Source organism: Pseudophryne corroboree, chromosome 5 (genome assembly GCF_028390025.1).
Source record: "Pseudophryne corroboree isolate aPseCor3 chromosome 5, aPseCor3.hap2, whole genome shotgun sequence".
Classification (NCBI taxonomy): Eukaryota; Metazoa; Chordata; class Amphibia; order Anura; family Myobatrachidae; genus Pseudophryne; species Pseudophryne corroboree.
This window is the reverse complement of record NC_086448.1, coordinates 794754756-794782510: the sequence shown is the minus strand read 5'-3', so window position 1 is coordinate 794782510 and position 27755 is coordinate 794754756. Positions and strand designations below refer to the sequence as shown.

Genomic DNA, 27755 nt, shown 5'->3' with positions numbered 1-27755 from the left:
CAATGACACTGATCATTACTGCTGAGTATAGTGACTGCTTTGTAATCTTTTCACTATAGTGCCACTTCCTTGTAGCCTGTTGTTCCTCATTTGCAGAGTATCTGAGGTCTTGTGTGATATTAAGGGGGACATTTACTAAGCAGTGATTAGAGCCGAGAAGTGAGCCATTGGAGAAGTTGCCCCATCAACCAATCCGCAGCTCTGTATAATTTTATAGTATGCAAATTATAGATGTTACTTCAGTGCTGATTGGTTGCCATGGACAACTTCTCCACTGGCTCACTTCTCTGCTCTTCTCACTGCTTAGTAAATGTCCCCCTTAATCACAAACTTTATGAATTACTTTAGCAACCAATCAGCTTATAACTGTCATTTTAATTATGCGAAAAAATAACGGAGTGCTGGCGTAAGCATGACGGCTTATAAACCTCAAGGCCGAGACCAGCTAAATGTAATGTGTCATTACTAAGGTCCTTATCTTCTGATGATAGTGAGGTGTCAGATGGTGCAGCCTATAGTGGAGATTGGGTATGTCTAGGGGTTTATAGCAGGTGTTTGGTGTGTGTGAGCTCCCTCTTTGGTTATGGACTTTCTGTCAACAGCTGTGGCGCGGCTCGTAGAGGACGCAGGTCCCGGCTTTTGTCAGGTGCCTGAGGCCAGAGACGTCGCTAGGGTTGGTGTCACCTGGTGTGGTAACTCATGGTGTCACCCCCCCCCCCCCCCCCCCATGGTCCTCCTCCCCTATCACACCACACGGAATCCTTGTGGGGGGTGGTGATGGGGCGTCGGTGCACCGTTTGAGGGGCACGGTCCGGACAACGCAGGCGTTTCCGGACCATTTGTGGAGCAGGCCACGGCGGCTGCATGATGGCACACGCAGCCACTGTGACCCAAAAGATGGCGGCCCGGTGACTGCCTTCACAGCTAGGCAGTCACATATCAGCTGGGGGCGGACCCGGCATGTGGGGCGGCCTTGCCCTGTGCTGGGCGGCCCCCCTCATGCAACTACTAATGACGCTGAATTAGGCCCAAAATCCATTGATATGCCAACAGTCATGGATGCGTGCGTACACACACACCCGCTAGTGACCCAAACATTATTGCAACAACTATAGGTAGCAGGAGCACTGCTTCCCACTACCCCTGATTATTCCCTACTTACTGCTCTGGGCAGTGGGAGCATCGCTCTCCTGCTGCCTGAGTCCGCATTTGAGGCGTTCTGTTTCTGTCTGTGTAGTGGGAGCGTGCTACTGTACGCTCTGCTGGGATAAAAAGTCTGTGATGCATATGTGTCGCAGAGAACGTTCTAGGACGCACCTGTATTTGTATTCCCCTCACTGAGGTAAAAAACAAACTACATTTTTTTTTCCGGCAATAATACTGGATTATATTGAAATTAACAATTTTTTTTGGGTACATACAAATGGTACTAACCAATACAATCAACATTTACCTCAGCGAAAAAAATATATATTTATGTGACCGTGTATTTTTATGGAAATACTAACTTTTCATCAAACTTTCCAAAATGGCAGCTGAAACGACTGACAGCCGGCCAGGGAGTGACAGCAGCAGCCAGCAGGACACTTCAAGTTCAATATGCGCACTGCATTACAGGTCCTCCCTATTGTAACGCAGCGGCAGCACTACAGAATGCAGTCTCCTCCCACTTCACCCTCCCAGCATTGCTAGCGGCGCTGGCGTGCGTGGTGACGTCACGAAGACTGACGTCACAGCCAGTGCCAGATTAAAGTTCACATGGGCCTGGAGCTGAAATTCATGAAATAATAATAACAATAATAATATCACGGAAATAACAGCAGGAAAGAAAGAAGAATAACGTAATCCAGAGTCCAGACGCAAAGTCCAAGGTTTGGTACACAGCAGTGCGTATTTAGCAGATAAGAATAAAGCAAGACATTGCCAGGTGGCAAGGAGCAGACAGGGCAGCCAAGAAGGCTGGTACTTCACTCAAAGTTTATGGGATTTGCACAGGGGCAGAGATCAGTTGGTTGCACAAGTGCGGGCGATGTCTTCAAACACCTGAGAGCCACGTCAACCAGCTAACTTGCAGAAGTGGCACGAACTTTAAATGTGAGCTGAGACATCACAAGACGTCGCTGACAGTGACACCTGGAATGCAGGATAGGGCATAGACTCTGCGGTGTGCTGCATATAATCTGCCAGGGGGTACCACCTATTTCTTGGTGTTTAAAAAGAGTCTTCTAGTTGAAAGATGTGCAGAGATAACTGATTCGGATTTGGATTGTCACTTGTTGTGATATTTGACTTGCACAAGATCTCAGTCAACCTTTCATCATGGGCCTAAAACACAAGGAGTTTGAAAGTGCTGGTAAGAAAACTGGACTACAGATCTGGAGAATTGAGAAGCTGACACTGGCCGAAGTTCCAGAGCATCTTCATGGTAACTTCTTCGTGGGAGATGCCTACATAATACTGAAAACCGTGGACATGACGCTGTATAAGACTTACAATCTGCATTTTTGGCTGGGTAAGTATAAATGCATTGGATGCAGAGGCGGATTGGCCATAGGGTTTTCAGGGAAGATTCCCGGTGGGCCGACGCACCTGCGGGGCTTGTTTTGTTTGAGGACATGTGGTCCTATTTATAGACATAATGAATAAGATGCAAAATAATTTGCATATATGAAAATTACTGCCACTTAGCCTGTGATTGCAGATGATCTAGTGTATGCTCTGTCTGCCTGCTTGGCTGACATATAAGATTGAGTGAATAGTGATTGGGATACGGTTGGTGAAATAAGCAAGAAAATATATCTTTCTAATGATATAGTTTCCTAAATTCTGAAGGTGTATCATATAATGTGCTCATAATATTTAATTGTATTTCTTTTTAACTTCCCCCTTGATGCTGGACATGCCCACTATCTGGAAAGTCTTGGGGGGAGGGTGCTGCTGCCATGGCCCATGGCTAGACCTTACACCTCTGGTGCTGCCCATGTGGGGCCACTAGTACCAATTTTTCCAGGGCCGCTTTTTGATCCCAATCCGCCCCTGATTGGATGGATTAAATAAATATGGCACTTAGATAAACTATTATTTACATTAGGGGCATTCTGAATCCAAGATTATGTTAGGAATTCAGCCAAGTGCTAAAGAGTTCTGGCAAGATAAGGGTTGGGTCCAAGTCCTAATGTTCACCAGCAGAACCAAGACACTGATTTTAGGCTTCCAGACACAGTTGCCACTTGCAGGAACTAAAATGAAATGTAAAAAAATTACTAAATATATAAATCCTTTCTGGTTCCTTATAATGTGCGAATCATAATTTTACTTGTTATTCTGAACTTAAATTGTGATTTATTGTGTTTCTAATTTACATTGCACTTGTTGTATTGTTGTATTTGTTGTTCTTGATGATAACCCTTTGATTTGTTCACATGACTCCTCTGGCTTAAATGAGCGTTTTGTGTTTGACATGTGCGGAAATGACAAGGTTGCTGACATTTTTCAAGATATACCACTTTCGGATTGCAATGCCGGGTCCCACCCGGGAATTGGAAGGGTGTAGTATGGAGGGTCGACAGTGTCTAGGTTGACCAGTATTGCCCGACAGGAATTCTAGGTCGACATGTTCTATGTCGAAATTAGTTTTTTATTTTTATTTTGGTGTCATCGGTGTACTAATTGGAACCCCAATTTTTATTTTGGTGTATCGGTGTACTAATTGGAACCCCAATTAGTACACCGTGTCCCCTCACTATGCTTCCGGCAAGGTGTCTCGCTCTGCTGCCGCTGCGCTCGGCCCAGGTTACTATTCCCAATCGTAGTCCACGTGGATCGTTAAGTATGAAAAAGTTCAAAAAAAGAAAAGAATTGTGAAAAACTCATGTCGACCTTTTGACCTGTCGACCTAGAGACCCTGTCTAGTTACTGTCGACCAATAATGGTCGACCTAGACATTGTCGATCATAGTGTGGTCGACTTAGAGAACGGATACCGAATTGGAAACGGGTCCTTCCCGGGTGGGACCCAGCATTGAACCCTACACAACGGCACCCCAACCCGGCAAGTTGCCTTCCGGGGGCGAAGACGGAGTCGGCATTGGGGGCGGAGGCGGCACTGGGAGATGAGATCATCTCCACTCCGCCTCTCCCTATGCAGTGAACGGGTACCGGGTCGCATCAACCCGGCAACCCATTCACACTGTACCTGACCCAATCATAACCCAGGAATAACCCTTCTTACAACCCGGGTTGAATTACCAGGTCAGGCGACCCGGGATTTCTGGAGTGACCCTTTCACACCGCACAGCAACCTGTGTCGACCCGGCAATATACCTGGTCGATACCGGGTTATTAGTGCGATGTGAAAGGGGTATCAAATAGGTGATGACATGCTGTAAGTGCATTATAAAGGGTTCAGTATGTAATACCAGCGGTCACATGACCGACAGCGGCATCCCGACACTAAAGATCCCAACACCAGACAGGTTATTTTTTAACCTACCCTAACCCCTCCCGGGCCCTAGCCCGTACCCCGGAACTTACTGTTGGGATGTAGGTTATCTGCATTCTGGCGCCAGTCTCCTGAGTGATGTCAGGATTCCGGCGTCAGTCACATGACCATCGGAATCCTGACCGCCGGGATGCCGAACGCATGCCATTTAAAATACAGACTGGTGAAATGTTACTGAAATGTAAAATGAGCACAGATGGAGACGGGCAGCAGAATTAGGCGATCGGTGTCTATCTAAGGTGCACATTTATTCATTATTTTGGTCCTAGACCTCATCATTATAATTTCTTGGCAATAGGAAACTATAGATCACCGGAACGTATGAAGGAATGCTCATGGGGACAGGGGCTCTGGAAGGAGCACGTCCCAGTGGTATGTAAGAAGTGAAGGGATTGCTAATGTGATCTCTTCACTTATCCTTCAGGAGCCTGCACACTGCTGACCAATCATGAGTGAGTGGACAGTACCGGGGAGGGATCCCATAGATTCCCCTTCTGGTAACTCTTGCAATTGTAACCCAGAGGCTACAATAGCTAACTCCTCCTGAATATGGCTTTTGCTACTGGGGCCATGTTCCACAATGCATAACATTCCGGAGCTTGGTAAATTCAGAAAAAACAGCCCCCATAGTCACCTATGGGGGCTGTTTTTGGGAACAAAAATGGGGGACTGGAATCTGCTGTTGTCCCCTGTAAATTAATGCCGGGGATACTCAACATTGTATTTGCAGGCTGTTCTTATGAGTTCCAGTCATGAACATCTAGGGGTGTGGTGTGGCCTTAAGTTTCCCACTCCCCTGCACCTCCAACGTCACCACTACAGTATATGGGAGACATTTTGGACCCTGGATGATGGATTGTATATCCTAGTGTGAAGGCATGGGGAGACATTTGCCCCTAACGGACCTAATTAATACTAATGGCACAGTAACGCTTATTTTGCTCTGTGCACTGCATATGTCTCTGTATTTCTTTTTATCTATAGGTAGATAAAGTTGCACAGTACTATTTCTCAGTGCTCTGTCTGTAATTCTTAGTATCTTCTCTTATTTTAGTGCACAGCATAATGTACATTTGCCATGCAGGTATGAATGCGTAAGCGTGAGTAGAGTATGACAATATGCTATTATACGTGTCATCCTGCTGCTGATACACCCGACATCATCATATTTGCCCCTTGTTCACTTGACACACTCCCATGGTGACATATCATATTAGGAGGACTCCGGGTGTTATGGAATTGTGTGATGACTTCTTCTGATGACATCAATAGCTGCTTAATACAGACCGCATGGAGCAGCACATGAGCTGCAGCTGTATAGCCCGGTGCAGTCCTCTGAATAATCCTCCATGGCAGCTGGGTAGGAGCTGCCTGACACTCCAGTGGATGAGGGGAGCCCTGCAAGGACAAAGACAGGATCTCAGTCACAGGTCTGCAAAACCTGGGACAATACATTTAGAATATGGACAGGCTGTGGGCAGATAGGGATCTCTATTGCCCTGGCTTCCTCGTAGATTTGGCGATTCATGGGTCATCTCCCAAGAAAACCATTGGGAGGAAAACCATTGCATCCTAAAACAAAATGGCTGCCCAGTTTGCTTTGGATGTTTGAAATCTGTGGGTGGCATAGCAATGCAATGACTAACACTGGGGTCCTGTGGTTTACATGACCCTATCTCACCCCCACAAACTTATTTGTAGGGTTCAGACTAAATTCGCCCTGGTACATGTTCATTGTTTGATTGAGGTAAAGAAATTAGATTGTTAGTTCCGTCGGTTAACTGTACCTAATAAGTGACCAATGTACCATTATTGCATGGGCTCCAGAGGTGAGGGGAAATCCAGTGCATCTGCAATGGATTGGGACAATTTCCCCTAATCCCCCAGTGCCAGAGTCGGAGAATCGGGGGAAATCCAACATGTTGGAATTCCCCAACTTGCCGATCAAGACCAAAAAATGGTGGGGATTGGCAAATCAGGGATTTTTAACATGCAGAATTGGCTGCTGAATTTAGGTTGGTGGATTGCAGGGTGGATCGGGGAATCAGGAAATCTGTACTCTGACGTATGGCCTGCATACGATCCTGTTCTGCCACATGGACACAGAGGACTTGGGTAGTAGTATGAGGATAGCTATGTCAACCCCACCCTACATTTTTACTATGGACGCCATCAATCCAAAATTCTGCCCATCTCTGATTGTATACTGAGCCATAATTATTAAATGAAACATGCAAGACAAAGGCTATCCATAACAGAACATGCTGAATAATAATAGCTGTTGTTTGGTTTAGAAATAATGAAATGTCAGAAAATCTCTGGGGCCATTTATTATTAGTTTTTAAATTCGATAATAAATTTGTTTAATAAATATTCCCCTCTGTAAGAGATTTACTTAGTGGTCTATTTACGGGATTCGGTCTGAAGATCGACAGTATCTAGGTCGACAATGTTTAGGTAGACCACTATAGGTCGACAGTCACTAGGTCGACATGGATGGAAGGTCGACAGGGTTTCTAGGTCGACATGTGCTAGGTTGACAGGTCTAAAGGTCGACATGAGTTTTTCAAATTTTTTTCTATTTTTGAATTTTTTTCATACTTAACGATCCACGTGGACTACGATTGGAACTGTAATCTGTGCCGAGCGAAGCGGTAGCGGAGCGAAGGCACCATGCCCGAAGCATGGCAAGCTAAGCGAGCCATGCGAGGGGACGCGGTGCACAAATTTGGGATCCCGGTCACTGTACGAAGAAAACAACACCAAAAAAAAATAAAAATCCTCATGTCGACCATTAGACCTGTCGACCTAGCACATGTCGACCTAGAAACCCTGTCGACCTTCCATCCATGTCGACCTAGTGACTGTCGACCTATAGTGGTCGACCTAAACATTGTCGACCTAGATACTGTCGATTTGATGAACCACACCCCTATTTACTAAGCCTTGGATGGAGATAAAGTACAGATGTATTAACCTGGAGAAGGCATAAGGAAGTGATAAACCAGTGATATGTGCAAGGTGATAAAGGCACCAGCCAATCAGCTCCAATATGTAAATTAACAGTTAGGATCTGATTGGCTGGTGCCTTTATCACCTTGCACATATCACTGGTTTATCACTTCCTTATGCCTTCTCCAGGTTAATACATCTGCCCCAGGGAGCCAACCAGCTCCTAAATGTCATTTTTCAAACCCAGCCTGTGACATGCCAGGTAGTTGCTGATTGGCTGGTACTTTATTACCATCCAAGGCTTAGTAAATGGACCCCTTAGTCATTTTGGAGATTTTCTAATGGCGTAATCTAAAGACATATTTTCTTAAGGCTTGAGATACTTAAGGCATTGCATGTAATATGAAAAATGATATATGCATGGTTAGGATTCGTTGGCATGCCATGTAATTACGTTCACTCTATCATATATGAAAAGGCTATATTAAATTTGACAACGTATGAGGATGTCAGGCAGACTAGGCTAGGCTCACACATTCTTGTATGTTGTAAACTTTGTAGCTCGTTGCGTAGACATGAGGAAGAAGGAGGGGAAATCCCTCATGAGTTTATCTTGGAAATGAACAAAGTCTAAATAAAATAAAAATATTAACAGATACGATGCAATGATACTCTGCTTTGTACAGTATATTATCTTGTGTTAAACGTCTACTCTACCCTTTGCTGTCGGTAGAAACCCTGTAAGATTTTATTGGAGGTCACGGCTGGCGAAGAGTCAGATTCATTTCTTTCTTTTCGTTTCAACGATCAATTCTGCAGATAATATGCTACAAACTGGAGGAAAATTGACCTTTAAATTAAATTTCATTAGCTTATTAAATTCTTTGAAAGATCTGAATTGCTACTTTCTTTACTGTGCTTCGCAAGGTAATGGGATATTTTTGCTCTTAGATACAACTGAAGATATGCTGTGTAAATGCAAGAGTAACTAGAGATGTGCGCGGGCCACCGTGTTTTCTGGTTTTGCCAAAAACACCCTCACGTGTTTCGGTTTTGTATCTGTATTTTTTTTCTTCTTAAATGGCTAAAACAGCTAAAATCATGTAATTTGGGCCTGTTTTTGTTCCTACAGTTTTATTAACTTCAACAACATTAATTTCCAGTATTGCCACAGTAGTGCTTGCACCCCACATCCCTGCACTGACACAGTCTTTAGTGCTGCACCCCGCAGCCCTTCACAGTGTGACACAGCCACAGCCATATTGCCACAGTGGTGCTACACCACAAAGCCCTTCACTGACACAGTCCTTAGTGCTGCACCCCACAGCCCTAAAGTCTGACACAGCCACAGTAGTAATGCCACAGTAGTGCTTGCACCCCACAGCCCTTCACTGACACAGTGCGCAGTCTGACACAACCATAGTAGTGCTTGCACCCCACAGCTGTTCACTGACAGTCTTAGTGCTGCAGCCCTCAGCCCCACACCCTAACTCTCTGGTGTCCTGTGTGAAATGGTGCCCGAATCACCACAGGAGGGACGTTTATCAAATCTGAAACATGTGAGATTTAATGCCAGAAAGATGACGTTTTGCCTTGTTTTGGAATCTGAGCCTTTTTGGAAAATCTGAGCCCGGGCTCAGAACTACTCGGATATGCCAAATTCAGGTGGGTTCAGTTTACAGTAAACTAAACCCACACATCTAGTAACCAATGACCCAGACTCAGCTTATCTGTTGTCATATCCAAGCCCTTTAATATTTACAAAAAGTTTCTAACACTTTATTTCAATCATTTTACAATTTAATTATCTAAATGTAAACATACACTGTTATTAACACACAGATAAATATGTTTCCTACCTGGCCGTTCTTTCACACCAACAAAAAACGTAAAATGTGAACTTTTGTCCGGTATCTTTATTAATTGCACTATTGGGTGACTGCTCCGAAACACTTCGCTTGTATGAATTGGTTCTAGTTGGGCTTTCACCTTCACATTATGGAGTGGCTCCCGGCTCCCTCCCCAGCTAAAGACAAACAAAATACTATAAGCATAAAAAAATAATAATCATTCTCTGATGGGTAAATATTGCAGGAAGTGAATGCAGCCAGGACGAGAGCACCGCGGCAGCCATATTTACCGTCCAGATGGATGAACACCTAGGCGGCCAAGCTGTTCAGTACAGAGAACTTAAAGGATTTGAAAGCAGCACATTTCTTGGATATTTTAAAAGTGGGATAAAGTACCAGGTACTGTACAGCAGCGGCGCAGCGAAACAGCGTTTCAGCACGTAAATGTGTGTTTCCAGGCTGAGCACTAGTATTACATACCCATCACTTGCAGAGTCGCTAGCTGTTGCTGGGATTATTTCTTGTCTGCTCCCCCCATCTCTCACCACTGTGTCTCTCTCTCTCTCTCTCTCTCTCTCTCTCTCTCCCCAATCTCTCCTCCCCCAATATTCTCCCCTAGTTGCCCGTTTCAAAGTCTCTTTCCAGCTGTCCAGCTTTTTATGCTACCTTCTGTTTGCCGCCTCCTCCCACTGTTGTGTCTTTCTCACTTACCCGATGGAGGAAGGTGAAGAACCCAGGTATGGTATAATAGATCTTCAATGTCTAGGTAGACAGTCAATAGGTCCACATACATTAGGACAACAGGTACAAAGGGTCAACAGATGAAAGGTTGACAGTGTTTTAGGTTGACAGGTACATAAGGTCGATGGGGTGAAAAGGTCAAGATCAGAGGCAGAACTCTGGGAGGCAACGGAGTCATCTGCCGCCGGGCTCCTGCTCTGAAGGGGGGCACCTCTCCTCCCATTCTGTGACACCACTGAATTGAATTAAGTTAATTGATAACTTCAAATCACACCCTCTTTATTATACTGAATATACACAATGGGGGTAATTCCAAGTTGATCGCAGCAGGAATTTTGTTAGCAGTTGGGCAAAACCATGTGCACTGCAGGGGAGGCAGATACAACATGTGCAAAAAGAGTTAGATTTGGGTGGGTTATTTTATTTCTGTGCAGGGAAAATACTGGCTGCTTTATTTTTACACTGCAAATTAGATTGCAGATTGAACACACCACACCCAAATCTAACTCTCTGCACATGTTATATCTGCCTCCCCTGCAGTGCACATGGTTTTGCCCAACTGCTAACAAAATTCCTGCTGCGATCAACTTGGAATTACCCCCAATATACGCACACATACAAACATATATTTATCTTAATATAGGAAATAGGGGGGCACCAATATTTATCTTGCCTCCGGGCAACTGGGATGAACTTACGCCACTGGTCAAGATGGCAATGGTTGACACAAAAATGGTCATCAACACATCTGTCAACCTTTTGTACCTGTCAACCTAATGCATGTTGACCATATGGTGTTGACAATTCATTGTCTACCTAAACCAGAGGTTCTCAAACACGGTCCTCAAGGCACCCCAATGGTCCAGGTTTTAAGTCTATCCATGCTTGGCCGCAGATGACTTAATTAGCACCTCATTCAATTTGATTTAACCATCTGTGCTGAGCCATGGATATAACTAAAACCTGGCCTGTTGGGGTGCTTCAAGGAACGCGTTTGAGAACCTCTGACTTAGACATTGCAGATACCGAAGAGCCCCAGGAACTCTCTGTCTCTTTAGTCTAGGACACACATACACATCACACTGTGCGCCGCCTTGAATGAATGAATGAAAGAGCCATTCCCCAGCCACACCCGTCTATCCAGAGCATACCAGCAGATGCAGCACACATTGAGTTCCTTCCTTACCTCTGGGATCCTGCTGTGACTGGTATGGGTCTTTAGGTCAACAAGATTTAGGTCGACAGTCATTAGGTCGACCACTATTGGTCAACATGGTCATTCGGTCGACATGTACAAGGTCGACATGAGTTTTTTAAAACCTTTTTTGGTGTGGCTTTCTTCGTAGAGTGACGGGGAACCCCAATTAGTGCACCATGTCCCCTCGCATGGCTCGCTTCGCTTGCCATGCTTCGGGCAAGGTGCCTCGCTGAGTTCGTCACAGGTTACCGTTTCCAATTGTAGTCCACGTGGATCGTAAAGTATGAAAAAGTAAAAAAAAAGTAAAATTTTTGAAAAACTCATGTCTACCTTTTTCCAAGTCGACCTTGTTCATGTCAACCTAATAACCATGTCGACTTAGTGCATGTCGACCAAAGTCTTGTCGACCTAATGACAGTAACCTGCTGTGACAAGGGGACTTCCAGGTGTGTGGTGTTCATCACGCCTGCGCTAGTCATACACCATACACGAGGCATCTTTCAGACAAATTGGTTATATTCAATGTATTAGCAACGTGTCTTGTATTTGTTCGTCTTCCAGTGCTTGCTTCCATCCATACCTGTCAAATTTTTGTTCCAACCAACCAGCTGATTAAGATAGCTTCATTTGTTTTTGAAAAAAGCTGCTAGGAAATTAATGAAGGTGGAAATCATTTATTATCTGTAATACAGATTGTGTGCGTCAGATCTACATTTACTCATCTGTGTATATATGCAGACGCACTCGTATGCTGTCACAGACATCACATTAGGCGCCGTATGTAGTCAGGATGCCGACTGTCACAATACCGACACATTCTGCCGGTAACTGTTAGGGTTAGGTTTAGGGTTACGCTGCAGGGGAGGGGAGGTTATGGTTAGGCTGTAGGGGCGGGGAGGGTGTTATAGTTAGGCTGTAGAGGGGGTTTGGGTTACGCTGCGGTGGAGGGGAGGATATGGTTAGGCTGCAGGGGTGGGAAGGGTGTTAGGTTGCGGAGGAGGGGAGATTATAGTTAGGCTGCAGAGGTGGTTTGGGTTACGCTGCGGGGGAGTTTATGGCTAGGCTGCAGGGGCAGGGGGGTGTTAGGTTGCGGGGGAGGGGAGGTTAGGATTAGGCTGTGGGGGAGGGGGGGTTATAGTTAGGTTGGGGGTTAGGTTGAGGGGGATTAGGTTGCAGGGGAGGAGAAGTTAGGGTTAGGTTTGCGGGGGAGGGGAGGTTAGGGTTGGGCGGCAGTAGGTTAGGGTTAGTCTGTGGAGTTAAGGAGGTTAAGGTTTGGCTGTGGGAGGGGAGGGTTAGGCTACGGAAGGGGTGGGTTAGGGTTATGGGGAAGGTAAGGGTAAGAGTTACAGTACTTAACAAAATGTTTCAGGAATATGACAGTTGGGATGCCACTGTCTGTATTTTTTAAGTCGACATCCTGACTGTGGGGATCCTGTTCCCATCCCTTAGATGCCAATACCATCGCATTAGCTTGAACTTATCATGTCTCTAATAAAATTCTGTTCTACTGACTTGGAGCCTGATTCAGAGATGGATGCAGTAGCACAGTGGCTGTGCGACACTATCATAATGCCGCAGGTGTCCTGTGTATAGAGACACCTCCTGCCGGCTCCTATAATCCGCTGCTGCATCCGAAGACAGATCATCTTGCGTAACCATTGGTCTTCTGAGAAACCCTCAGGTTACTAGGATGACCAGGGAATTCACGCTGCTGAAGCATGGCCAGAAAATGGGGACAACACACTCCCTCCCCCACCCCCCATACGTTCTGTTACACTGGTCATTGCCACCCCTTCTCTACCCCCAAATGGCCGCAGCAAGTCAACTGTGCTATGGCATAGGGGGCACTGCGACCACCATCGTAGACAGAGATCTCCCACCATCACTATTGCTTAGATCTCTGAATTAGGCCCTTTGTATCATTAGATGCATTAGGTACCTGCCACTTCTGTGGATTCCATAATACGTATATCTTACTATACATTCCAACTGAGGGCCTAATTCAGCATGGACTGCAGCCACCGCGGCCCACCCCACAAACAGTCCGGACACGCCTGTGTTGCCCGGACTACGTCGCCCTCCCAATGCCACTCACGAAACGCAGATGCAACGCCCCATCTCGCCCCTCGAACGCCTCTGCCTGTCAATCAGGAAGATGAGATCGCACGTGTGAGATGCCTTCATATCTCATTGTGTGCGCACGCACAGTGCGACTTCTGGGCGTGGTTCAGCATGCGACCGCTGTCGTAGCAGCGTTCCACGCTGAATCATTCCCTGAGTTTCTTTCTGGTTGAAATCTGGGGGTAAATTTACTAACATGGGAGTTCTATTTAAGATGGGATGTTGCCCATAGCAACCAATCAGATTCCAGGTATTATCTTCTAGAAGGTGCTAGACAAATGAGAAGTAGAATCTGATTGGTTGCTATGGGCAAAATCCCATCTTAATAGAACTCCCATCTTAGTAAATTTACCCCCTGGACTTCAAACATCATGCCAATCATTTTATCATCAATCATTTATCCAAGGAGTAACAATTGTTGTGGATACACAAACATCTCCTAGCGACATGAGATCAATCCCGCCAACCGATCCTGAATACTGTGTGCCACTATTTATTTTTATAAAACATGTCGTTTTCCTCAGGCTGGCGGGGTGGCCTCCGGCTTCACGCATGCTGTGACCAATGACCTGTCTGCACACCGAATTCTGCACATTAAAGGGAGGAGGGTGATCCGGGCTTCCGAGGTCCTCTTCAGCTGGTCCAGCTTCAACACTGGAGACTGTTTCATCATTGATGTTGGAGCTGTGAGTATATGTGCTGGAACCTGAAGGTGTCGGGTGTGTAGCAAACATTGCGCCATCATATTTCCGGCATCCAGATGGTAGACAGTGTATAGGTCGACACTCAAAAGATTGACGCAGTCTGGTCGACATGCATTAGGTCGACGGCTACAAAAGATCGACAGGTACAAAAGCTTGACAGGTTCAAACAGTCGACATGGCAATGGTTGACACACATGGTGTTTTCTTGTGTCGACCAGTTGTGTCAACATTGTCACGTCGACCTTTTGACCATGTTGACCTTAACCTCTGTCAACCTTTTATGTTGACCTTTTGTACTTGTCAACCTATTGTACCCGTCAAGCTAATGCATGTCGACCATTTGGTGTAGGCCTTTTGTCTGTCGACCTGTAGATCTTCTATACCACGCCTGATATTTTCACTAGAAGGTAAATTGGGGCTAATATGTATTTGTATTATTATCTTAGCTGCAGAGGTGTAACTAAGGGAGGAGGGGGGGGGGGGGGAGAGAATTGGGGAGGGTCAAGCAGGGCACGTGCCCTGGGTGCCTTGGCAGGCCCAGCAGACTCACTCGCTCCCACTATTGCACTGCCTGCCCCCGGGCCGTCCCCCATCCTGATTGGCTGCCGGTCCGTGAGCTCTGATTGGCTAATGAACCGGCGCCAAGAAGATACCTGCTGCCGGAGACCAGAGTCGGACTTCATGGAGCAGCATTGAGGGGCAGGAGAGGCGCTGCGCTCTCCTCCCCTCACATAGCAGAGGCAGCGGTGAGCGCTGGGGGGGGGGGGGGGGGGGGGCGGGCTATGTGTATATTTTCACTGTATCTATCTGTATCTTGGGGCTATGTGTATCTGGCACTGTGTGGGGCAATGTGTATCTGATACTGTGTGGGGCAATGTGTATCTGGCACTGTGTGGGGTAATATGTATCTGGCACTGTGGGGGGCAATGTGTATCTGGCACTGTGTGGGGTAATATGTATCTGGCACTGTGTGGGGCAATGTGTATCTGGCACTGTGTGGGGTAATATGTATCTGGCACTGTGTATCTGGCACTGTGTGGGGCAATGTGTATCTTTCACTGTGTGGGGCAATGTGTATCTGGCACTGTGTGGGGTAATATGTATCTGACACTGTGTGGGGCAATGTGTATCTGGCACTGTGTGGGGCAATGTGTATCTGGCACTGTGTGGGGCAATGTGTATCTGGCACTGTGTATCTGGCACTGTGTGGGGCAATGTGTATCTGTCACTGTGTGGGGCAATGTGTATCTGGCACTGTGTGGGGTAATATGTATCTGACACTGTGTGGGGCAATGTGTATCTGGCACTGTGTGGGGCAATGTGTATCTGGCACTGTGTGGGGCAATGTGTATCTGTCACTGTGTGGGGCAATGTGTATCTGTCACTGTGTGGGGCAATGTGTATCTGGCACTGTGTGGGGCAATGTGTATCTGGCACTGTGTGGGGCAATGTGTATCTGGCACTGTGTGGGGCAATGTGTATCTGACACTGTGTGGGGCAATGTGTATCTGGCACTGTGTGGGGCAATGTGTATCTGTCACTGTGTGGGGCAATGTGTATCTGGCACTGTGTGGGGCAATATGTATCTGGCACTGTGTGGGGCAATGTGTATCTGGCACTGTGTGGGGCAATATGTATCTGGCACTGTGTGGGGCAATGTGTATCTGGCACTGTGTGGGGCAATGTGTATCTGGCACTGTGTGGGGCAATGTGTATCTGGCACTGTGTGGGGCAATGTGTATCTGTCACTGTGTGGGGCAATGTGTATCTGGCACTGTGTGGGGCAATGTGTATCTGTCACTGTGTGGGGCAATGTGTATCTGGCACTGTGTGGGGCAATGTGTATCTGGCACTGTGTTGGGCAATATGTATCTGGCACTGTGTGGGGCAATGTTTATCTGGCACTGTGTGGGGTGTAATAAGGGGACTCTACCTGCGTACTGTATAAAAAGGGGACTCTACTGCCGTAATGTGCAAAAATTGAATGAAGGTGTGCTGAGAGAAGACACAAGGGGTAGGTGATAGTGTGCTGAGAGGTGACACAGGGGGTAGGTGACAGTCATGTTGGCACGCCCCATTTTTCAGTAGCCATGCCCCTTCTGGTATGTGGCAGTGGCAACACCCCTTCTGGAGTGTGGTCACGCCCATTTTTGGTGCGCACACATAGTTGATTTTATGGTAGAGATGAGCGCCTGAAATTTTTCGGGTTTTGTGTTTTGGTTTTGGGTTCGGTTCCGCGGCCGTGTTTTGGGTTCGACCGCGTTTTGGCAAAACCTCACCGAATTTTTTTTGTCGGATTCGGGTGTGTTTTGGATTCGGGTGTTTTTTTCAAAAAACCCTAAAAAACAGCTTAAATCATAGAATTTGGGGGTCATTTTGATCCCAAAGTATTATTAACCTCAAAAACCATAATTTCCACTCATTTTCAGTCTATTCTGAATACCTCACACCTCACAATATTATTTTTAGTCCTAAAATTTGCACCGAGGTCGCTGTGTGAGTAAGATAAGCGACCCTAGTGGCCGACACAAACACCGGGCCCATCTAGGAGTGGCACTGCAGTGTCACGCAGGATGTCCCTTCCAAAAAACCCTCCCCAAACAGCACATGACGCAAAGAAAAAAAGAGGCGCAATGAGGTAGCTGTGTGAGTAAGATTAGCGACCCTAGTGGCTGACACAAACACCGGGCCCATCTAGGAGTGGCACTGCAGTGTCACGCAGGATGTCCCTTCCAAAAAACCCTCCCCAAACAGCACATGACGCAAAGAAAAAAAGAGGCGCAATGAGGTAGCTGACTGTGTGAGTAAGATAAGCGACCCTAGTGGCCGACACAAACACCGGGCCCATCTAGGAGTGTCACTGCAGTGTCACGCAGGATGTCCCTTCCAAAAAACCCTCCCCAAACAGCACATGACGCAAAGAAAAAAAGAGGCGCAATGAGGTAGCTGACTGTGTGAGTAAGATAAGCGACCCTAGTGGCCGACACAAACACCGGGCCCATCTAGGAGTGGCACTGCAGTGTCACGCAGGATGTCCCTTCCAAAAAACCCTCCCCAAACAGCACATGACGCAAAGAAAAAAAGAGGCGCAATGAGGTAGCTGACTGTGTGAGTAAGATAAGCGACCCTAGTGGCCGACACAAACACCGGGCCCATCTAGGAGTGGCACTGCAGTGTCACGCAGGATGGCCCTTCCAAAAAACCCTCCCCAAACAGCACATGACGCAAAGAAAAAAAGAGGCGCAATGAGGTAGCTGACTGTGAAGTAAGATAATCGACCCTAGTGGCCGACACAAACACCGGGCCCATCTAGGAGTGGCACTGCAGTGTCACGCAGGATGGCCCTTCCAAAAAAACCTCCCCAAACAGCACATGACGCAAAGAAAAAAAGAGGCGCAATGAGGTAGCTGACTGTGTGAGTAAGATAAGCGACCCTAGTGGCCGACACAAACACCGGGCCCATCTAGGAGTGGCACTGCAGTGTCACGCAGGATGGCCCTTCCAAAAAACCCTCCCCAAACAGCACATGACGCAAAGAAAAAAAGAGGCGCAATGAGGTAGCTGACTGTGTGAGTAAGATAAGCGACCCTAGTGGCCGACACAAACACCGGGCCCATCTAGGAGTGGCACTGCAGTGTCACGCAGGATGGCCCTTCCAAAAAACCCTCCCCAAACAGCACATGACGCAAAGAAAAATAAAAGAAAAAAGAGGTGCAAGATGGAATTGTCCTTGGGCCCTCCCACCCACCCTTATGTTGTATAAACAGGACATGCACACTTTAACCAACCCATCATTTCAGTGACAGGGTCTGCCACACGACTGTGACTGATATGACGGGTTGGTTTGGACCCCCCCCAAAAAAGAAGCAATTAATCTCTCCTTGCACAAACTGGCTCTACAGAGGCAAGATGTCCACCTCATCATCATCCTCCGATATATCACCGTGTACATCCTCCTCCTCACAGATTATCAATTCGTCCCCACTGGAATCCACCATCTCAGCTCCCTGTGTACTTTGTGGAGGCAATTGCTGCTGGTCAATGTCTCCGCGGAGGAATTGATTATAATTCATTTTAATGAACATCATCTTCTCCACATTTTCTGGATGTAACCTCGTACGCCGATTGCTGACAAGGTGAGCGGCGGCACTAAACACTCTTTCGGAGTACACACTTGTGGGAGGGCAACTTAGGTAGAATAAAGCCAGTTTGTGCAAGGGCCTCCAAATTGCCTCTTTTTCCTGCCAGTATAAGTACGGACTGTGTGACGTGCCTACTTGGATGCGGTCACTCATATAATCCTCCACCATTCTTTCAATGTTGAGAGAATCATATGCAGTGACAGTAGACGACATGTCCGTAATCGTTGTCAGGTCCTTCAGTCCGGACCAGATGTCAGCATCAGCAGTCGCTCCAGACTGCCCTGCATCACCGCCAGCGGGTGGGCTCGGAATTCTGAGCCTTTTCCTCGCACCCCCAGTTGCGGGAGAATGTGAAGGAGGAGATGTTGACAGGTCGCGTTCCGCTTGACTTGACAATTTTCTCACCAGCAGGTCTTTCAACCCCAGCAGACTTGTGTCTGCCGGAAAGAGAGATCCAAGGTAGGCTTTAAATCTAGGATCAAGCACGGTGGCCAAAATGTAGTGCTCTGATTTCAACAGATTGACCACCCGTGAATCCTTGTTAAGCGAATTAAGGGCTCCATCCACAAGTCCCACATGCCTAGCGGAATCGCTCCGTGTTAGCTCCTCCTTCAATGTCTCCAGCTTCTTCTGCAAAAGCCTGATGAGGGGAATGACCTGACTCAGGCTGGCAGTGTCTGAACTGACTTCACGTGTGGCAAGTTCAAAGGGCATCAGAACCTTGCACAACGTTGAAATCATTCTCCACTGCGCTTGAGACAGGTGCATTCCACCTCCTATATCGTGCTCAATTGTATAGGCTTGAATGGCCTTTTGCTGCTCCTCCAACCTCTGAAGCATATAGAGGGTTGAATTCCACCTCGTTACCACTTCTTGCTTCAGATGATGGCAGGGCAGGTTCAGTAGTTTTTGGTGGTGCTCCAGTCTTCTGTACGTGGTGCCTGTACGCCGAAAGTGTCCCGCAATTCTTCTGGCCACCGACAGCATCTCTTGCACGCCCCTGTCGTTTTTTAAAAAATTCTGCACCACCAAATTCAAGGTATGTGCAAAACATGGGACGTGCTGGAATTTGCCCATATTTAATGCACACACAATATTGCTGGCGTTGTCCGATGCCACAAATCCACAGGAGAGTCCAATTGGGGTAAGCCATTCCGCGATGATCTTCCTCAGTTGCCGTAAGAGGTTTTCAGCTGTGTGCGTATTCTGGAAAGCGGTGATACAAAGCGTAGCCTGCCTAGGAAAGAGTTGGCGTTTGCGAGATGCTGCTACTGGTGCCGCCGCTGCTGTTCTTGCGGCGGGAGTCCATACATCTACCCAGTGGGCTGTCACAGTCATATAGTCCTGACCCTGCCCTGCTCCACTTGTCCACATGTCCGTGGTTAAGTGGACATTGGGTCCAGCTGCATTTTTTAGGACACTGGTGAGTCTTTTTCTGAGGTCCGTGTACATTTTCGGTATCGCCTGCCTAGAGAAGTGGAACCTAGATGGTATTTGGTAACGGGGGCACACTGCCTCAATAAATTGTCTAGTTCCCTGTGAACTAACGGCGGATACCGGACGCACGTCTAACACCAACATAGTTGTCAAGGCCTCAGTTATCCGCTTTGCAGCAGGATGACTGCTGTGATATTTCATCTTCCTCGCAAAGGACTGTTGAACAGTCAATTGCTTACTGGAAGTAGTACAAGTGGGCTTACGACTTCCCCTCTGGGATGACCATCGACTCCCAGCAGCAACAACAGCAGCGCCAGCAGCAGTAGGCGTTACACGCAAGGATGCATCGGAGGAATCCCAGGCAGGAGAGGACTCGTCAGAATTGCCAGTGACATGGCCTGCAGGACTATTGGCATTCCTGGGGAAGGAGGAAATTGACACTGAGGGAGTTGGAGGGGTGGTTTGCGTGAGCTTGGTTACAAGAGGAAGGGATTTACTGGTCAGTGGACTGCTTCCGCTGTCACCCAAAGTTTTTGAACTTGTCACTGACTTATTATGAATGCGCTGCAGGTGACGTATAAGGGAGGATGTTCCGAGGTGGTTAACGTCCTTACCCCTACTTATTACAGCTTGACAAAGGGAACACACGGCTTGACACCTGTTGTCCGCATTTCTGTTGAAATAGTTCCACACCGAAGAGCTGATTTTTTTGGTATTTTCACCAGGCATGTCAACGGCCATATTCCTCCCACGGACAACAGGTGTCTCCCCGGGTGCCTGACTTAAACAAACCACCTCACCATCAGAATCCTCCTGGTCAATTTCCTCCCCAGCGCCAGCAACACCCATATCCTCCTCATCCTGGTGTACTTCAACACTGACATCTTCAATCTGACTATCAGGAACTGGACTGCGGGTGCTCCTTCCAGCACTTGCAGGGGGCGTGCAAATGGTGGAAGGCGCATGCTCTTCACGTCCAGTGTTGGGAAGGTCAGGCATCGCAACCGACACAATTGGACTCTCCTTGTGGATTTGGGATTTCGAAGAACGCACAGTTCTTTGCGGTGCTACTGCTTTTGCCAGCTTGAGTCTTTTCATTTTTCTAGCGAGAGGCTGAGTGCCTCCATCCTCATGTGAAGCTGAACCACTAGCCATGAACATAGGCCAGGGCCTCAGCCGTTCCTTGCCACTCCGTGTGGTAAATGGCATATTGGCAAGTTTACGCTTCTCCTCCGACAATTTTATTTTAGGTTTTGGAGTCCTTTTTTTACTGATATTTGGTGTTTTGGATTTGACATGCTCTGTACTATGACATTGGGCATCGGCCTTGGCAGACGACGTTGCTGGCATTTCATCGTCTCGGCCATGACTAGTGGCAGCAGCTTCAGCACGAGGTGGAAGTGGATCTTGATCTTTCCCTAATTTTGGAACCTCAACATTTTTGTTCTCCATATTTTAATAGGCACAACTAAAAGGCACCTCAGGTAAACAATGGAGATGGATGGATACTAGTATACAATTATGAATGGACTGCCGAGTGCCGACACAGAGGTAGCTACAGCCGTGGACTATTGTACTGTACTGTGTCTGCTGCTAATATAGACTGGATGATAATGAGATGTAGTATGTATGTATAAAGAAGAAAGAAAAAAAAACCACGGGTAGGTGGTATACAATTATGGATGGACTGCCGAGTGCCGACACAGAGGTAGCTACAGCCGTGGACTACCGTACTGTACTGTGTCTGCTGCTAATATAGACTGGTTGATAATGAGATGTAGTATGTATAAAGAAGAAAGAAAAAAAAACCACGGGTAGGTGGTATACAATTATGGATGGACTGCCAAGTGCCGACACAGAGGTAGCTACAGCCGTGGACTACCGTACTGTACTGTGTCTGCTGCTAATATAGACTGGATGATAATGAGATGTAGTATGTATGTATAAAGAAGAAAGAAAAAAAAACCACGGGTAGGTGGTATACAATTATGGACGGACTGCTGAGTGCCGACACAGAGGTAGCTACAGCCGTGGACTACCGTACTGTACTGTGTCTGCTGCTAATATAGACTGGATGATAATGAGATGTAGTATGTATAAAGAAGAAAGAAAAAAAAACCACGGGTAGGTGGTATACAATTATGGATGGACTGCCGAGTGCCGACACAGAGGTAGCTACAGCCGTGGACTACCGTACTGTACTGTGTCTGCTGCTAATATAGACTGGTTGATAATGAGATGTAGTATGTATGTATAAAGAAGAAAGAAAAAAAAACCCCGGGTAGGTGGTATACAATTATGGACGGACTGCCGAGTGCCGACACAGAGGTAGCTACAGCCGTGGACTACCGTACTGTACTGTGTCTGCTGCTAATATAGACTGGATGATAATGAGATGTAGTATGTATAAAGAAGAAAGAAAAAAAAAACACGGGTAGGTGGTATACAATTATGGATGGACTGCCGAGTGCCGACACAGAGGTAGCTACAGCCGTGGACTACCGTACTGTACTGTGTCTGCTGCTAATATAGACTGGATGATAATGAGATGTAGTATGTGTAAAGAAGAAAGAAAAAAAAAACCACGGGTAGGTGGTATACAATTATGGATGGACTGCCGAGTGCTGACACAGAGGTAGCTACAGCCGTGGACTACCGTACTGTACTGTGTCTGCTGCTAATATAGACTGGATGATAATGAGATGTAGTATGTATAAAGAAGAAAGAAAAAAAAAACCACGGGTAGGTGGTATACAATTATGGATGGACTGCCGAGTGCCGACACAGAGGTAGCTACAGCCGTGGACTACCGTACTGTACTGTGTCTGCTGCTAATATAGACTGGATGATAATGAGATGTAGTATGTATAAAGAAGAAAGAAAAAAAAAACCACGGGTAGGTGGTATACAATTATGGATGGACTGCCGAGTGCCGACACAGAGGTAGCTACAGCCGTGAACTACCGTACTGTGTCTGCTGCGACTGGATGATAAATAATGATATAAAAAATATATATATATCACTACTGCAGCCGGACAGGTATATATTATATAATGACGGACCTGCTGGACACTGTCTGTCAGCAGAATGAGTTTTTTATAGAATAAAAAAAAAAACACCACACAAGTCACACGACGAGTGTTTAACTTTTTCAGGCAATCACAATATAGTATACTATACTGGTGGTCAGTGTGGTCAGGTCACTGGTCATTCACACTGGCAGTGGCACTCCTGCCTGCAGCAAAAGTGTGCACTGTTTAATTTTAATAATATGTATGTACTCCTGGCTCCTGCTATAACCTATAACTGCTCCCCAGTCTCCCCCACAATTAAGCTGTGTGAGCACAGTCAGATATTATACATAGATGATGCAGCACACTGGGCTGAGCACAGATATGGTATGTGACTGAGTCACTGTGTATCGTTTTTTTCAGGCAGAGAACGGATTATATTAAATAAAACTGCACTGGTGGTCACTGGTCAGTGGTCAGTCACTAGTAAACTCTGCACTCTCTAGTACTCCTAAGCTCCAGTAAATCAAGTGTCTCTGTCTCAATCTCACTCTCTCTCTTCTAATCTAAATGGAGAGGACGCCAGCTACGTCCTCTCCCTATCAATCTCAATGCACGTGTGAAAATGGCGGCGACGCGCGGCTCCTTATATAGAATCCGAGTCTCGCGATAGAATCCGAGCCTCGCGAGAATCCGACAGCGTCATGATGACGTTCGGGCGCGCTCGGGTTAACCGAGCAAGGCGGGAAGATCCGAGTCGCTCGGACCCGTGTAAAAAAACATGAAGTTCGGGCGGGTTCGGATTCCGAGGAACCGAACCCGCTCATCTCTATTTTATGGTGGGGTTTTTTTTTTTTTGGGGGGGGGGGGGGGGGTGCCACTCTTCATCTTGCCCTGAGCTCCGAAAACCCTAGTTACGCCTCTGCTCAGCTGTCAATCTGCTGTATTTGTTGTGAATCAAAGAAAAAGTTCAGAACTTTAGATTTACAGTATGTCCCTACAGGTAGATGTATCAAATCTTGGAGGGTGATAAAGTAGAAAAGCTTCTGTCAGATTGAAGTCCATGTAGATAAATGACAGTTAGAAGCTGTTTGCTTCGGGTAACTTCTCCACTCTGTCTCTCTCCCTGGCTTGATACATCTCTACATCTCCCCCTGTGGCCACAGATGGTTGTATGATTGCAGAACATGTACATGTGAGTAACATATTAATCGACATCGACACATCATAATATCGTACGTGTTTGTCAAGTATTTTATTGGGGGCAAAGTTACCGGCATAAACACATCACACAGACACTTTTGAAGGTGATAAGTAATGTCTCTGAGATAAAGAAGTGAATTGCATAACTGTCATTTGTTAGATTTCTATGTGTGCTGACATGCGAGGCGGACTAGCCCTGTGCTGGGCGTCCCCCCGCATGTCAGGGAAGATGATCGTAACTTTGCTAAATTTAGCACAGCTACGATCAACTCGGAATGACCCCCAATGATCCCTATGGCTACATGCATTTTAAATAAGGTTTCTCTTGGCCACTTACAGTATATGGAACCTCTTGTAAAATACAATACACTAACAATTCCTGAAAAATATCAGTGTCTTTTCTTCAACAAGTAGATCTTACAAACTTTGGGGCTCATTAACATTTGGTTGTCAATCATTTTTATGACACGCCTCTCAGATGTAGCAGTGACGTCCGCGCTGATAGGTGTTACTATCACAATCTCCCTGAAATGCTTTTTCAAAAGTAGGCAAGTGTGTTTAACGATCCGCCGCCGAGCTGCCCGACGGCGGATACGGCCGACGGGCGATGCGGCGGGGGGGGGGGGGGGGGCAGTGACGGGGGAGTGAAATTTCTTCACTCCCCCCATCACACGGATCCGTAGAAGTGCAGGCAAATATGGCCAAGATCGTCGATATTGGCCTGCATGCACAGCTGACGGAGCACCAGCGATGAACGAGCGCGGGGTCACGCATCGTTCATTGCTGGTGCCTCCACACTCAAAGATATGAACGGTATCATTCATATCTTTGAGAATTATCGCCCAGTGTGTAGGGCCTTTTACAGTGCAGGTTTTAGTGATATCCAGGCTTCAGCACAGATGGTTAAATCAAAATAACTGAGGTACTAATTAGGTCACCTGTGCTCAAGCATGGATATCACTAAAACCTGGACTGTTAGGGCTGAAACACACACGCCGGCTCCCGCCGCCCGGCAAAATCGCGCCCGGCTTTTTACCACTGCCGTGCTGCAGAGACACATGCAGCGCAATGTGTCCTTTCACACGGCACGGCACGGCCCAGCTGCCGGGTTGCAGCCGGAAATATCCACTGGAAGGTCGTCTTTGAAGGCAGAGAACCGTGTGTCTGAAGGGGAGCTTTCACACACGTTTTTTTTTTCAAGCCGTGTCTGCTGCTGCGCATGCGCACAGCATTACACACGGCTCAAAGCCGTTGTGTGTGAAAGACAAAGTTTGTCCGGCTTTTTGCCATCCGGAGAAAACCGGGTAGTGTGTAACAGCACTTTGTGAGCCTTGAGAACAGAGGTTGGGATTAGCTGTTGTTCTCTGATCTTCACCTAGGCGATTGCCAGGTGAGCTCTTTGGCATTGGCTGCCGCCCACCCAGGACTCCGGAATCTTCAGGAACACTTGCCAGCTCCTCCTCTGCCATCAGACTGCCTGGTGATGACACAGTGAGTCGCAATTGGCTCGCCGTGACCATCTTGAAAGTCTAAAATGGAGCCTCAAGTCAACCAATTATGGCTCTCGGAACAGTTTCCTCTCACAATAACCGAAAAAAAACGTATCCCAGAGCCACCGCCTACATCACAGACCAACTGACGCCTGGAAACATTCCCGCACCCCACTACCACTGCCAGTATAGGCACCTGCCCTCCATCCTACTACTGCCACCACCGCTATAAACACCCCCTTCCCCAACACTTCCACTAATAGTCTGATCCAGCAATGGCTTCTGCCTCTGGGTGGCAGCGCGGGCCAAAGACTGCTCAGCCTATCTTCAAATAGCCCACCCCCAGACTCCTGTGAAACCAGCCAATGGGAGTATGGGGCGGGCTTATTGAAGACTGACAGGCTGAGTCCCGTGCATGCTGCTGATCCATGGGTAAGGGAAGGGGGCATGGGTGGTATTTAGACGCCGGTCTTATGCCGTTGGTCGTAATTCAGGCGTCATTATTTTTCCCGCCGGGATCCCGTTCGGCAGCATTTTAACTGCATCCCTGTTGTACAGTAGGAACATTCTATTCCTGGGCTTGCTGCAGTAACGTCCTGCATTATCGCCTTCAGCTCTTCAGTTTGTGAACGTTCCAGAGTTGTGTGGCACTATAATAATCAAATCCCAGTTCCATTTACACAGATCCCATTGTATAGACCAGTTTGCTCAGACCTTGCTGCCACTTTCACAGACTTGGGGGGAAATTTACTGACTAACAATTCCGCAAAACCATTTTTCACCAGACTCTATGAGGTTCAGAGGCAATGCCAGATTAGCAATGGGGCGGATGGAGGGACAGCTCTAGGCCCCCACATAAAAATAGGCCCATCATCATATCAGCAAGGCGAAGACCAGCTGTCTAGACTGGATACACAGTGGGACATGAATCATAAAAATTCAAATAGTATTTTGCATTGGGGCATATAGTGTATGTGGTGTATATAATCACGAGTATATGGGGTATATATAACCACATGGCACTGGCCACACCCACACAGCACCAGCCATGCCTCCTTCCCTTATCAGTTTAGGCCCATGAACATTTTCAGTCCCAGGCCGATGTGACCCTTAATCTGGCTCCAGTCAGAAGTTAGTACATTGCATCAATGGCTGTATCATAGAGGCAGTGCCGTAAGGGCTGTACGGTGACTGTGCCAGCCACGCCCCTGACCACACCCCTATACCTATGGCATTACAAAGTAGGTGGGATCTCCGTAGTGGGATTGATGATGTCACATAAGGGGAGAGTATTGCCCAGAGAGTCCGGTGGGGTCTGCAGAGAATACAGGGTGCCTGCCTGGAGCTTCCGGACGGTGCTGCAGCAGAGATTCTGGCTTCATAGCTGCATTCAAGGAACCCTGCTAGCTAAATGCGTGCTGCTCTGTGCAGCACTGTTCGCACACCCCTAGTGACGGCTCTGTGTACAGGTAACCCATGACCTTATCCCCAGAAATTATGCTGGAAATGTGATGTTACTTTTTTCAATTTCACGTTCTAGGAAATCTATCAGTGGTGCGGTGAGAAATGCAACAAGTACGAACGTCTCAAAGCCGCACAAGTTGCCACCAGCATTCGGGACAGCGAAAGGAAAGGAAGAGCTAAACTAATTGTCGTGGAAGACGGAAATGAGTCAAGCGACCTTATACAGGTGACATCTTAAGATGCATTTGTCAGTGATAATATTTTCTAGGAATTTTAACTTATTAGAAACCAAATAGTTACAAAACTACGGATACAAATATACATGTGGGTTCTATTCTGGAAATGAAAGAAAAAGCAGACAAAAAAATAATGATAAAATCATTCAATATGAAACATAAATAGAACTATCTATCTATCTATCTATCTATCTATCTATCTATCTATCTATCTATCTATCTATCTTCATTAAAGGCAGTGCTATTTTTATAGGAAAATAGGTTCATGAACTGTGGGGAGTGCAAAGGTGGATAGTGCCATATTATACACGTACTGCCCCCAGTAGTGCCATATATACACATACTGCCCCCAGTAGTGCCATATATACACATATGCCCCCAGTAGTGCCATATATACACACACTGCCCCCAGTAGTGCCATATATACACACACTGCCCCCAGTAGTGCCATATATACACATACTGCCCCCAGTAGTGCCATATATACACACACTGCCCCCAGTAGTGCCATATATACACATACTGCCCCCAGTAGTGCCATATATACACATAATGCCCCCAGTAGTGCCATATATATATATATATATATATATATATATATACATAATGCCCCCAGTAGTGCCATATATACACATAATGCCCCCAGCAGTGCAAGATACACAATGCCTTGAGTACAGTGCTCACCCCCTGCTTCTCCTTCTCCTG

General features: G+C 46.8%; 1 protein-coding gene across 2 annotated transcripts in view; it reads left to right on the top strand.

The window, feature by feature from the left end:
• The first annotated feature begins 2319 nt into the window (after nt 1-2319).
• The window catches only part of LOC134928552 (scinderin-like), a 122681-nt gene continuing 97245 nt past the window's right edge, over nt 2320-27755 (top strand). For both annotated transcript variants that reach the window (XM_063924427.1, XM_063924428.1), the window contains exons 1-4: nt 2320-2512; nt 9547-9701; nt 13887-14048; nt 26891-27040. In XM_063924427.1, the coding sequence (XP_063780497.1) occupies nt 2320-2512; nt 9547-9701; nt 13887-14048; nt 26891-27040 (660 nt within the window). The remainder of the gene's footprint in view (nt 2513-9546; nt 9702-13886; nt 14049-26890; nt 27041-27755) is intronic.